Source organism: Lacerta agilis, chromosome 1 (assembly GCF_009819535.1).
Source record: "Lacerta agilis isolate rLacAgi1 chromosome 1, rLacAgi1.pri, whole genome shotgun sequence".
Taxonomy (NCBI): Eukaryota; Metazoa; Chordata; class Lepidosauria; order Squamata; family Lacertidae; genus Lacerta; species Lacerta agilis.
This window is the reverse complement of record NC_046312.1, coordinates 55,991,044-56,006,010: the sequence shown is the minus strand read 5'-3', so window position 1 is coordinate 56,006,010 and position 14,967 is coordinate 55,991,044. Positions and strand designations below refer to the sequence as shown.

The 14,967-nt window shown below is 40.1% G+C and overlaps 1 protein-coding gene across 8 annotated transcripts in view; it reads right to left on the bottom strand.

Annotated features, from left to right (window-relative positions):
- Nucleotides 1-14,967, bottom strand: part of SHANK2 (SH3 and multiple ankyrin repeat domains 2) — a 315,835-nt gene that overhangs the window by 275,974 nt on the left and 24,894 nt on the right. For all 8 annotated transcript variants that reach the window (XM_033150235.1, XM_033150297.1, XM_033150242.1 and 5 more), the window contains exon 2: nt 4,847-5,075. In XM_033150235.1, coding sequence (XP_033006126.1) covers nt 4,847-5,050 — 204 coding nt within the window. In that variant the 5' untranslated portion in view covers nt 5,051-5,075. The remainder of the gene's footprint in view (nt 1-4,846; nt 5,076-14,967) is intronic.

The following is a 14,967-nucleotide window of genomic DNA, read 5'->3' as shown; positions in this document are numbered from 1 at the left end:
AGACTTTCTACCTTCCTCAAATATGATTTTCACCTTGGCATACATATTGAGCAGCCCTTATTAACCTCCAGGCAGGCAGTCCATTTAATGTAGTGATATATGAATATGTTTGCTGGCAGACATAACTCCTCCATGGAATAGCTGTGTCTAAACTACAGAAAAAAATGTTTGACATGGCCAGTGAACTATTATCAGTTCTACAGGCAAAAGAGAGAGTAAAACAATGTCAATTACTATTTGGTGAAGAAATTCCACTGTCAGTGGACAGGACAGCAGAATTGTGGTTAGGTGTTTTGAGTATGTTGCACAGTACAGTAATATTAACAAGAAGAAGAATAATTGCTTTTTATGAATTGTCTTGCTTGAAGAACTATTGTGGCATGGAAACTGTGTGGCTACTAACTTTCCAGTGTGATGGCTGCTCAGATATAATCATTGTAATTTAGAGAGCAGTGCATGTTGAATTATAACATGCTGCTTAGAAAACATGCAGTCTTTTTAAAGGTTAAGTACAACTTATCAGGCTTTCCTCGAGTAGTAAGAGACTGCAAAATAAAAAATGCATCTACATCAACTGTTGTAAAATCTGGCATGCACTTAAGTTGAAGATTTGTAGAATGCCTGGCTAAACTATTGGGGTGGCATTCAACTAAGTTTTACTCAGAGTAGACTCTGAACATGCCTAGATTAAGCCCCTGTGGGCCTACTCTGTTAATGCTGGATTAAATATCAAACTTGTTACTAAGATATAAGGCCACAAATCATGAATAAATAAAGTGGTCAAAGGAGGGTCTTGGAGCAAGTAAGCGTAGCACCCCAGGGACCAGTGGCCATCAGCTCCATTTCAGGATGTGCTATTCTCATCTATAACTGCTCCATAGCTTCTGCAATAATGGGGACCAGCCCCTCCCCCACCCAGCTTGGGTTGCAGCATGACAGCTGGTCTCCGGACTGGAACAGGCTGCACACAGAAGCTGCCAAGTATCTGTATCTCTGAATGGTAGATGATAGTGTTGGTGAAGGGTCCCTACTTTGCAGTAGCAGACTAGGATCTTGACCTGCATGGAATGTGCAATGCCAGCCTGAAGCACTGGAAGGCTTGCCCATTCAACGCCCAGTGCATTTGAAAAAGCACTGATAAACTAGGAACCCTGTGGATTGTATTCCTTTTGTTCCACCAGGACTACTACCCAAAGGAGATAAAAAAAATTACAGTTGAAAATTTTACATCAAAGCCCATTATCCTGTGGGCTTGGTAAATTTACACTACAACGTGTTATGCTCAAGGCAGGGTAATCCAGTGTCCCTAACTGGATATAATGCCTTCAGAGCTTCTGCCTTTAAAAGGCATTTATTTATTTAAAGATACACACTTTGCATCTCAAGGCAAAAACCTTTCCTCTGTCTTGGCAACTTGTCACCGGGAGCAACTGTGGGGCAGGGGCGGTGCAGGGCCACACTGCAGTCCTGCCAACAGCAGAGTCACTGGTGCCTAACTGGGCAGTGGGGGGCTTTGCAGGCACACTGGCAACTGCAAGGGATTGGCTTCCCCACTGTACCAATTCAGCCTCTGCCTTGCCACTGCCGTCAGAGCTGCCAACCTTCCTTTTTTTTTGCATTGGGAAACGGCCATAGCTGTCAACTTTCCCTTTTTTTGCAATGGGAAACAGCGCTGGAATAAGGGAATTTCCCACAAAAAAAGAAAAAGTTGACAGCTATGCACTGCCGTGTCCCTGCATCAGTGGAGGATGTGAGTACTACATTATCTTGTGCAAGGCCAAAATTTGGTACCCCACCCCACCCAGTCCTCATGCTGTCATCCCAAAGGCAGGGCTGGGAAAGCACTAACTAGGCTTTGGAAAGGAGGACTCTCGGAACTGCCAGAGCCCTTGTGCCTCCTGCCCAAAGCCAGGCTAGGTTTTGAGATGGCACCCCATCAGCTAGGCACTCAGTGCATGCACACCACTTACCTAAATCCACCCCAGCCTACATCATCCCTGTCTGGAAGATAATAGCACAGCATTGCCATGCCAGTGACTCCTGCTCCTCAGCAAGGGTGGTCACCAGATATTACCTCTACGTGATCTAACAAGTCACAGCCATTTGATTCCCATTAAATGGAATAACCAGTGAAACAGGGGGGATTTGATTTAAATCAAATTGATTTAAATCACTAGTCAGTAAGGTTTGATTTAAATCTTTTTCTTTACAGAAAGACTTATTCATGCTGGTGTCATCTTAATATTTACAACTAGAGGAAGGTTTCGTTTTTGAAATAATAAATTTTCAGAGCAGTTTTTACAGTTATATCAAAAATTACTGATTTGGTTATACTATTAGAAATACATAGACAGATAATTATGAAATTATTGTGAGGTTTAATAAGTTAACTGTTTATATCTGGACAACTTTTCTGCTGTGCTTTATTGGAAGGAGAAAAATAATCATTTCCTTAATAACAATTTAAACAATTTATTTAACTAAAACAATAACATCACAGCATATGTATCGATGTTTGTTAACTGATGTGGTTAAACAATTTTTTTAAAAAAAAACTTAGACTGAGTTTTAGCACACATGAAAAACTTAAAACAAATCCTTATTTCCTGATGAATAGCCTTTGGACTATAATGTAACTTAAATATAAAAGTATCTTTAGAAAGATTTTTTTTCCTCCAAAAGCATTTTATTTTAAAAATCCGATTTAAATTTTAAAAAATATGATTTAAAAAAAAACACCATTGCCTTTTATCCACCCTGCAGTGAAATGGCTGTGGACTGATTCTCTTCTTTTCACTCTCTTGTCCAGCCACATCACCAATATATGGGAAAGAAAACAGACACAACATGCCAGATGGTACTTCTCTACTGACAGCAGCAAATGAGCAACACATTTCCTGTCTCAGGCCGGAACCTGGAACACCCCTATGCCTCTGGAGCAAACACTGAACTCTCAGCATCAAACTAGATGTGGGAAAAAGCAACCACAATTGTTTATTCATGTGTTTGCCTCATTCACATATAAAGCATAGCAGGGTCCATTTTTATTTTTATTTACATTAAAAGGGGTGTGGACAGCTACCTGTCCACAGTCAATTATTTCAAATCTGGGGAAAGCGGAAAAATGTACTAGTAGTAGGAGGCAAGGCAGGAGAAGGATTTAGCTCCCTACACCTATGTGCCCCTTTTAATGTAAAAAAACAAAACCCACCTAGATCTGTCATATCTAATTTGACTCTCAGATTGTGCAGCACTGAATGCCACTTAAGAGATAAGACGCTGCTTTTAGCTAGAACAGAGCACTTGTTCTGTCTATATCAACATAATTTACAGTATATTTTGCCAGACTAACCGTTTTAGTCAAAAAAGGGAAGAATAATGTAACAATGTGGTTGAACAGCAGACGATATTATAATGTGTCACATCTAACAGATAGTTGTAAAATGCAAATGTAGGCAATCGGAAAACGGTTTCCAGAGAATTAATGGTGATCTAGTACAGGTCACAGTTCCAGGTAAAGGCAATAATTAACTCCTGGCAAATACTCAAGGCTAAAACTGGTAATGTGAACATAAGAGATTAAAATGATGTCGGTATTTTGTAGTCCCGCTACCCTGTGCACTTTGGCATCTCACTGGTTTCAATAGGAGAGTTATACACATGCCCAAATCTCCCTCTTTGAAATCAATAAGACTAAAAAACACTTAATTTTGCTAGAATGGTAACCTCAATTTATCCCCCCGTTTACTGTGAATTTAGTTTCAAGTCCCCACCATGCCTGTATTGAATAAAACCAAATGTCACTACAGTGGAGCCTCGGGTTACATTGCCTCCGGCTTACGTCACCCTCGGCTTGAGGCCGGCACAAACCCGGAATTAGCGGAATGGGTTACTTCCAGGTTCACGCTGTTCGCACATATGCAGAAGCACTAAATCGCATTCGCACATTCACAGAAGCACTAAAGCATGTGCGCGTGCAGATGCAACACTTTGGGTTGTATTGTTTTCGGGTTGCGGCGGGGCCTCCGGAACGGATCCCCGCCGTAACCTGAGGTTCCACTGTATTGTCCTAATTCTTTTCCTGACTTATTTCTGATATACATAATTATTTTATTTTATTTACTTTTTAAAATACCATAATATGTTAAAGTAACGATTCTTGCAGCACTAAATCTGTGACTAAAATAGAAAATTAGCGAGGACATACACATATTTCCTGTCAGCCCAAAGTACCCTTCCATCTCACCAGATGGTTCTTGCACTACCCATCACTTAGGAGTAAGAAAACCACATTCCTCATTTTATTTTTGTTAATTTTTATTGAATTCCAGTGGCTAAGGAGTACTTCTGGGAAACAGAGATTAAGGAATCAGAACATAGAACCCTTTCATTTAGGATTTTTAAAGAGTTCAAAATCTACATCTCAGTCACTTTGGAAACATCTTGGAAAAACATTTAAATGAACAGAGGGAATATGCATAGAAACATCCACAAAAGGTGAGGATTTAACCCCCTGTATTCTAGGTAGCCTCTTCTTCCCAGATACGAATGAGCAAATGAAAGAATGCATGCCGTAATGATTTTCAGTCTACTTACCAAAGTAACATGTACAAGGTACGTTAAGCATTCCATCTTAGTTAAAGTAGAAAACAAAACTGCTCTAAAATTATTGCCATACCCTGTAGCTTCAGTTTATGCGTCTATGATTCTACATGACAGAACTACTACCTACATGCTTTAATCATTAAACATCCTGACCAGACTCTGACATAGTTTAATTGACTACTTCAGCTCAAATCTGATGTATGGCCGTGGTCAATAAACTTTTTAATGGAGTTCATCTTACCGTCTGCTGTAGGTCAGGTATTATAATCCGCATCACTAATGTATTGCTCTTGGAGTCTTCCATTCTGCTACTTGGCTTCTCTGCAGTAGCCCTGATAGTATCGTAAATGGTTTCTTCTTTAGAGCTGTCTGATTCAGACTCCACTGAATAGTCTGAAAAACTCTGAGCCATCTCATCTTCACTTGACGTTGGACTGCGAGGCATGTTCAGCGCCTCTTACTGCATTTGGCTAAAAAAGACAAAGTCACAATCAAATTATATAGCTTAAATTCTGAATGTAGTTCAGGCAGCAGAAAGGGAGGAGGGCTGGTTTTTTTTATCTATATAAATATTCTATCTATTTCTATTTATCAGTCAAACCAGTGTAACTGAGATATAAAAACATTTGCAGTTTAATAAAATGTGAGAGACACTAAAGGATTGAAAACATGGTTCCTCTCAGTATCAGTTATAATTTTTCCACACACTATCAAAGTCTCTGTATAAACATCAGGTTTACCAGGCTTCCGTCTGGTGAACAATGCTATAAATTACATTTGGGAATATTACATACCTACAGATTAAAAAAAAGCTAATTGTAAAGAGATATAATGCCCATTTATATTTCAGCCTGATTTATTTAATAGGAGCATTGGAAAAATAGCATGCAGTCCATATCATGTTAGATTTGTCCTTTTCAAAGCTATAGCAAAAGTTTGTTTGTTTGTTTGTTTATCTACCTGTCTGTTTATCTATCTGTAAACATCCACATAGTTAATTGCCATTATAGAAAACAACTAAAAGTTCATCAGCTATTGAAATACCATTTAAAACAGGGCAAGCTTGCATGATTATTTCAATAAATAGTAGCAACAGCAGCAGCAGCAATATGTCCAATGGTCAACAGTAGTTTCTTCAGGCATTCAAGGAATGTATGTGAGGGTAAGGACCAGGATTGTAGCAGGAGTCCCTATGTTTATTCATTTTTAAGAACTGCACTGTCAGTATGGACAAGGTCTATGCAGACTTTCTAACAAACATGCATACATCAGGGTGGGGACTGAAGCCATGATCCTGCTGGGCCCCCACAAACATACGTTCATTGCATGTATTCAATGGTCGAGTGTCTCAGACTCTGTTCCCTATTCCTAAAATGCAAATTATAATTACAATGACCAACTATGTAAGGTTTATTATTTAATTATTAAATTTGTATACCTGAAGATCATAGGGTGATTTGCAACATAAAAATACAAAATACATAATAAAACTAAAACAAAAATAAACCAGTAACACCCACTCCCACCAGAATTTGATTACAGTGGTACTCTCTGGTTACGTAGCCTACTTAATTCATTCTGGAGGTCCGTTCTTAACCTGAAACTTTTCTTAACCTGAAGCACCACTTTACCTAATGGGACCTCCCACTGCTGCTGCGCCATCAGAGCACGATTTCTGTTCTTATCCTGAAGCAAAGTTCTTAACCTGAAGCGTTATTTCTGGGTTAGCGGAGTATGTAACCTGAAGTGTATGTAACCCGAGGTACAACTGTACAGAGAAATGTTTTCACTTGGCGCCTAAAGATATGTAATGAAGGCCCCACAAACAGGGAACCACCACAGAAAAGACCCATTCTCATATTGGTATCCTCTAGTCTAGACCTCTAAGCTTTTCCATTCATAAGGAAATCAGCCCTGAGTGCTCACTGGAAGGACAGATCCTGAAGCTGAAGGCTCCAATACTTTGGCCACCTCATGAGAAGAGAAGACTCCCTGGAAAAGACCCTGATGTTGGGAAAGATTGAGGGCACAAGGAGAAGGGGATGACAGAGGACAAGATGGTTGGACAGTGTTCTCGAAGCTACTAACATGAGTTTTACCAAACTGCGGGAGGCAGTGGAAGACAGGAGTACCTGGCGTGCTCTGGTCCATGCGGTCACGAAGAGTCAGACACGACTAAACGACTAACCAACAACAACAGACCTCTAAGCAGAGGAAGCACACAAAGAAGGCCATCAGATTATGATTGCAGGGTTCAGGTTAGTTCATATGAAGAGAGGCGGTCCTTGAGTTATTGCGGTCCTGAGATGTTTAAGGCATTATAGGTCAAAATCAGTACTTTGAATTGAGCCTGGAAACTAACTGATAGCCAGTGCAGCTGGGCCAGGATCAGTGTAATATGCTCAAAATGTGTTGCACCAGTGAGCAACCTAGCCGACAAATTCTGCACCAGCTGAAATTTCGACTTTTGTAGTTGGTGTCAGTCAGGGCCCTACCCTCCCAAGCCAGGTGGAAGAGGCCTGCAAGGCAAGAAGCAGATCTTCCAGGACTCACAGACAAAATAATGTTAATTAAACAGTCACAGCCATTTGCCGTGTACTTTGCCAATATTGTAAAATGATCTTATTTGTGAAAACAGTTTTATATATTCAAGCAATGCTATCTTGTATGCAGTTACTTCAGATATAATAAATACATGTTTAATAATACATGTTAAACCATTGCTTTGAAATACCGTATTTGAGAAGAAATCAATTTACACTGGCTTTCTTTTGAGCAAAGAATTCCTCGAGGGGATATTTCATTTTAGTATGCTTCAATGAGCTGTGGATTAATACAGCTCTCTGAAGTATTGTCCCTTAAATTCAACAGAGAGCATAAACACTGCACTGGCTTCTCTGTTCTCCCACTGACAAACGAAATTTTTTGTTGGCCCATCTGCACCATTTAAAAAGACAAAGCAAACTTCAACATGGCTAGAAGTCAAAAGATATTTTAAATATCAAAGTTTTCTCCCTCCATAAAAAGCAGCTTGGATGCATAGTTCAATGGGAACTCCAGTGAAGAGGGGGGTAAATCACATTTGCACAGCTTACAGAAGTAAAACTGAGCTGTGCAATATTCATGACTTACGCTGAATACATTGTTTGTGAAGGGGAGCACACTCTTAAACTAAGAGGAATCAAATAGACAAGTTTTGTTTATTTAATGCATTTATGCCCCATATTTCCAAAGATTTATAAAATTATTCATAATGTGGTATCAGGAGCCGGAGTCAGGTGTAGGTCAGCAATAAAAAACACTGTCAGTGAAGTTAATGCTTTATTCCAAGGTTGTTTTCCAAGCAATCAGAGACTGTGGCTGCACACAACCAATATCTCCTCTGCTCTTTTCATTCCTCTGCATGTTCTGGGAGACCAGGGGAGAGGGGAGCTGGTCGCAGCAGGAGAGGGAGACTCCCTGGACTCTTCGGCAGCTAGCCTCATCTCTGTCTCCTGGCCTTTCTCCTCTCCAGCCTCTGAATCAGGACTGCTCTTTGCTCCCGCTTCTTCTTGATCACCCAACCCTGTTACCTCTCCTGCTTCCGACACCTGTTCCTCACAGTCTGCTCTTGCTCCTTCTGATTACTCATCGTCATCCCACCACCAGTCCCCTGGCCCCCAGCCTTCTTCCGCTGAGGGTTCCCCAGCTGGTGCCTCCCACCACACCTCTGCATCCAGCCAGTCCATGACATCTGGAGAATTTGGGCAGAAAGAAGTTGTTCTTCCTTTGTCATATATAAGTACACAATGGCCTGGTTCGCACATTATGGCTTACCAGGACCGCATGAAAATGTGTGGACTCCTGACGAACAGCCTGCATTCACTTTGCTCCTCTGCATTCTTCTTTTACTCCTGCACTACACTGAACTAAGTCAAGGTCTGACTTAGTGTATCTTTGAACCACAGCTAATAATGAGCTACAGTTTGTTTGTGTGGTATGAATGTAAAAAGAGAGAGAGCAGAGCGGAGTCATTTGGCTGTAAAAGCTTCTATGGGACTCTGCACTTTTGTGTGGCCTCGGTAAGACATAGTTTGGCTATCTGTGACATAGACATATCATTGACATTAAGCCAGTGTCAGAACCTGAGATAGATATAAAATGCTTTGTATTCAAGGGCTGGCTCAAAGACAACCTTGTGAAAGCATTTTCATAATTGTTTTATCACACTGAGTCATCTTTTAGTAAATGACCCCATCACTCATGGCCTGAAAACACATTTAATGAGGCTTACTAGGAAAAACTCTGAGGGGAGAAAGAAAGTAAAAGGCAGATTTTTGTTTCTTGTGGTCAAGTTTGCACACAATTTTCAATCATAGTTTATTTCAGTAGTTCAGTGCAAATGAGCAGCATGCTATTCGATACTGTTGAACTTGCTCTTTCCAAAGCCAGGAGGCAGCAAACCAGAGGTTGGCTTACCGATAACAGATGTGGCCTGTTTTCCCCAAGTAAACCAAGTGGTAAGACAAAGAACAAATCTTGAATTTTTGCTTGTGGTTTGTTTGAACAGAAACAGAATTCAAGCAACAGTTCACACATAATGCTAAAGCCTCTGGTTTTTGTTTTGTTTTTGCCTTCCAGCTTTCATCAGCACGCTGCTCATTCACATTAAACCCCAATTTACTTTTAACTATGATTTAACATTATGCACAAATCAGGCCAGAAACGGCTTCAGACATCATTGCTTTCTCTGCGAGCTCCAGGATTTATAGAAACAGTGGCACTGAGAGTGTAAATGAAGAATAGGTGTTTTTTTGTAATCCAATCTTTTGCATTACAGGAATAAACATATTAAATGCTGGTTTCAATCTTCATTAAATACACACAGAGAGAAGGATTTTATTTTTACTGCAATATATTGATACATTAGTGGTGCAGATTTACTAAACAATGTTATTGAAATGTTACAGAATTGCATTAACACATCATTAAGATGTGATGAACACCAGCACGAGAAAGAAATTTAAATTGTTCATTCTAGCTAGCAGATTGGCATACTCTGAAAGCTCACAAATGAGTAGTTCGGCACAGAAACAATTTATGCCTCTAATTTATAAAACTTGCTGAGTATTATTTTTAAACTTTTTAATAACGTCTTCTTAAAATACTTTCTTTTCCTTAAAGCTTTTAAAATGCAACCAATGCAAAAGTTTAGATCTAAAGAACTAAACTCCACTTGATTTTAGTGATGGTGCTAACATTTGCATTTTCTTGTCTTGGAAATATAAATCGGAGGCACTTGCCTCAAGTACAAGAGCAGCTTTACAAGCCCAAAGGTTCTTCTGTGGCTCATAGCACACATGCTATCTCACATCCTCTATACCACCTGGTCTTCATCTCCTGATGCTAGAGAACATAAGTTCTCTCATACATGGCCCACTGCTGATTCTCACATGTATCTGATAAAGGAGCATATATTTCACGTACAAATTACAGTAGTGCCCCCTGCTGAATACAAAAACAGCTGGGCTACAGAGAAACTGTGTTGCTTGATCAGCCAGGAGAGAATGGGTATTTAATAATTTACTTAGAAATTCAACTCTCCACTGAATGTCTTATTCATTTACAATGTTTTAATCCCACTTTTCATTCCAGAGACCTTCAAGGTGGCTTTTGATGACTTGAGAGTGGAACTCCTAGGTTGGAATTCAATACCAGTGGTAAGGCAATGATTCCACCAGCACAAGGATTTCTGCCTGCACAATGGGGTGTTCTCCCCTTCTCCTTCCCCCACGTACCTTTAAATCTGTTCTAGGGGTTCCCTCAACCACCTGGTGATCTTTAGAGAGAGCAGGGCATGCGGGACAGGGGAGTTCCATTGCACAGGAGGGAATCTTTGTGCTGGCAGGACTCATTCATAGAATACTATCCCTAGTATTGGCATCCTAAGACAATGGTATATACAAAACACCTTTCTTAGATGACAACTATAGTGACATAAGGTATTGCTCCTGTGATTTATATGCCATGAACTGCTTGCTTCATTGGCACTTACCACAATAATGTTCCTTGCCCCTCCCCCCTTTCTTCCCTTATCCTGCTCTTTATTGTCTTACCTACTTCAATGAAGACAAAAGACTAGACCAACTACCAAACAATGATGACATGAATTATTAGGAGCTCCTTTTGTTTCAGGTAATTTGATAACAGCTATAGAGCTCATATATTTGTTTTCCGGGATTTCAAAGTGTGGGGTTTTTTAATTTTTATTATAACTTATTATTTCTCTATATTTTATCATTTTGTTATTGTTAAAGGTAATAGAGAATCACAGTTAGTTACTGGTTAAAAAAACTGAAGCTAACAGGAACCTTAAGACTGAATGATACATTATGACATAAACATGGGGTTCCAAAAAAAGGAAAAGTTTCTCCGCCCGATTTGCCCCTACAAATACACCTTCTACATTCACATCACCTTGGCAAGAACATATATTTGAACAGGCAACAACCGATGAACACACATCCAAATGATGCACAATCGCACACACACAAATGGTGCTGAACCCGGAAGTGATCCAAAAAATATCACTAAACACATCACTAAAAGGGTGGGGCAGGGCATGCTTATATGTGTTCCATCAATGGATGCAGAGGCTGGGAATGAACCCCACACACGAAATGAATGACAACTATAGTTTCACTCATGTTGTTGTTGTTATTATTTAGTCATTTAGTCATGTCCAACTCTTCATGACCCCATGGACCAGAGCACGCCAGGCACTCCTGTCTTCCACTGCCTCCCACAGTTTGGTCAGACTCATGTTGGTAGCTTTGAGAACACTGCCCAACCATCTGCCGTCCCCTTCTCCTTGTGCCCTCCATCTTTCCCAACATCAGGGTCTTTTCCAGGGAGTCTTCTCTTCTCCTGAGGTGGCCAAAGTATTGGAGCCTTCAGCTTCAGTTTCACTCATAGGCAATATCAAATTTCAGCCACTGTGGTTGGCCACAGTGGGAAAGAGAATGCTGGATTACATACACCTTTGTTCTAATCCAATAGGATTGTAGCATGAGATCTCGCAATAGTATCCCAAAGCAAGGCAGAGATCTTAAAAGCTCTTTGACTTGTGTGATTTCAACCAGCCCGCCTTCAACCACATATGATTGAAATCACTCAAGTCAAATGAGTATAAAATGAGGGATTACAGAATACCTCCAAACACAAATTAATAGGTGCCATCTTCATTGCATCATTTTAATAATTCCTCATTTTAACATCTCCAGTACCTTCTTCATTTCAGAGACAACAGGATCATATTTATACAATCTAAATGCTATACCAGGGGTAGGCAACCTAAGGCCCGTGGGCCGGATGAGGCGCAATCGCCTTCTCAATCCGGCCCACAGGCGGTCCAGGAATCAGCATGTTTTTACATGAGCAGAATGTGTCCTTTTATTTAAAATGCATCTCTAGGTTATTTGTGAGGCATAGGAATTTGTTCATTCCCCCCCCCCCAAAAAAATATAGTCCTGCCCACCACAGTCTGAGGGACGGTGGACCGGCCCATGGCTGAAAAAGGTTGCTTACCCCTGCGCTATACGCTATCACAAAACAACTTTCCTGTAAAGCTTTTCTTTTAAAGTTAGCAATGTTTCAATCCAATTATCACAGTCAGGGTACACTGCACTCCATTGCTTAAATATATACACTTTTCAATATACCATCAAAATGGTTATGCAGTTCCTTACTTTTCAAAAATGCTCAGTGGAGATATGTAAAGGAAGATCTTAAAAATAAGCACAAACTATTCAAATAAATGCAAATATTCAGGCACAAGGCAAATGGCCTCGAATGCCATTTTCAGATTGTTTCCTTGAATTTTTTTTTTTTAAAAAACTCCTATCATCCTGCATGCTAGTGGAAACTTTCTATGGGTAGGGGAACAGATTTGTATCCATGGGGACAGGAGAAAAATCAGAATGACCCTAGTCAGAGAAACTGAAAAAGAAGAGACTGAGAGGAGATATGATAGCCATCTTCAAATGTTAAAAGGGCTGTCACATGGAAGATGGAACAGGCTTGTTTACTCCCGCTTCAGAGGATTCAACTTACAAGAAAGGAGATTCCAACTAAACATCAGAAAGAACTTTTTGACAGCAAGAGCTGTTTGGCAGTGGAACAGACTCCTTCAGAAGGTGGTGGACTCTCCCTTCATTGGAGGTTTTCATTCTGAAACTGTGTTAGAGACTCAAAGTACTTCATATATTTCGTTATGAGAAATAACAGCCCTTTGCCCTTTTGTTTTAAAAATGCTTTCCACTGTCTTTATGCATAATGGCTGAAATAATCTTTCTTTACGAAATTATCCCTTCCCCCATTCCCCATGAATTTTTGCTTTCGCTGCCTAGAGAAAGCACATTATCTTTCAAGTCTGTGCTCTCAGCATATACTTTGATTTGAAAATATGAAAAGGCTTTAAAATGCTGGAAAAGGAAAGGGCATAAGGGATTAAATAACATTTCCAACATAATAGACTATAAAAAGCTTACAGAAGGTATTCTGCCCAAGCCCAGGTCCCTAGTGTTAAAGAAGCACAGGTGCTTATTAATTTTATATTTGTGCATTTACTTAGTTTTACTCTCTGTCCAAGAGGAAAGTATTTTTTATTGTCCACCTACAAGTGGACTGTATCAATGAGATATGCAAGGGGATCCTTCCTTTGTTTCCAACAGAATGTCCACTGGCAAAATCTATTATAAGTACAAGTGAAAGGACTTTCCCACTACACAAATAGTAAATAATCTATAATATCTCTAATCCATGTTGTTGATGTTGTTCGTGTAAAAAGGCTCCTACAGCAGTCCTGCCCTCGGGCTCACGGTCTGAGAGCCAGGACACAAAAGAAAAGAGACTGGAAGGTAGGATGAAAAAAGCAAGCTCAGGCACTACTTCTTAGTCACAGCGATTTTGCAGAGAACAAAAGGAACGGGAAAAGTTTGAAAAGGGGGAACTAAACACTGCTGGTCTTTCAGCAGAGCCAGTGGAGGGGTCCTGCATTCCTGACTCTCACCATAGCTTGATGGAGGAATAGCTGCTGATGGTTGAGGGAGAAGCCTGTTGTTCATTCAGCAGAGCCAATGGAGAGGCCCTGCAATGCCACCTCCCGCTCTCATTATATAAATAGCCTTGAGATGTTTAAAAATGTACAATAAAATATACATAACTCTATAATCCCAAGCCAACCTCACATTATAGGGTCTTAACTCCCTCTTTCACCACTGAGAAGTAATAAAAACTTATTACAGTACATTCATCTTAAAGAGATGAATAATTGCTTCCACTTACACATTATTAAAAGAGTAGGCAAAAACCGTTTTTAAATCCCTGTCCATGTTTATTGACATGCCAAGAGTCTTCTGCCACTTGGTGCTTTCCTTACATAAACACACTAATAGGAGACAGAAAGGCCTGTTCAACCTTTCTCCATGAATACAAACCAGAGGGCAGCAGGACTATGTTGCTGACCCCAGCTTCAATAACCTGCAAGTGTGGAAGGCCTCTGGGATTTATGCAGTTGTCAATTAATTTCTACCAAGAGGGACCGGCAACAAAATGCTGCAGTGCAGAGTGTTCCTGTTCTGGTTCCCAGACCGTCATTCAGCCTTCCAGGATACAGTATTCCATTCCATTTCCCCACCCTGCTTATTTGATTTTTTTCGCAATGGATACCTAGTTACTGGGCATTCACAATTATCACTAGGCTATTTGGGATGGTTGCCCCTTACGGTTTTATTCCTCCTAGAAAATTTGTTGTACTTCTCTAGTTTCACAGCGACCTTGTTTTGGCTTCAATTCTGTCAGAGCTATAACAGGAACTCATTTATCTAACATTTTAGAAATGACTTTTGAATTGAACAGTGCTCCTGAATGTTACAATTTAAAGTAGCAGTTGTGAAACATTTCTAATCTATATTAAATGAAGAGATAATGCATACCCTTTGTGGGCTGTTTCCTTCCCCTACAGATTATAAGGAATATGGAATAATTTTATTGGCCAAGTATCAATCATACTTGGAATTTTGCTTCGACTACATTGCAATGTAAAGAAAACGTACCTCATACAGACACATTATTATCATTATTTGTGTTATAGTTTTATAGCACAACAGCCACGCTCCTTGCCTTTCTACAATAGCATTCCTGGATTGTTTTGTGGTGAATTCTGATTGCCAACAGTAGCACGTTTCACGTGTTTTGACTGCAAATAACAGGTTATAAGACTGGTCTCTTGAACCTTCCAGCATGTGCTTGCTGGCTATCACAGTTAGCTCAAAAGAAAAGGCCTTATTCTGTTCCTCTAGTGGGAGCATCCCATGAATGGAG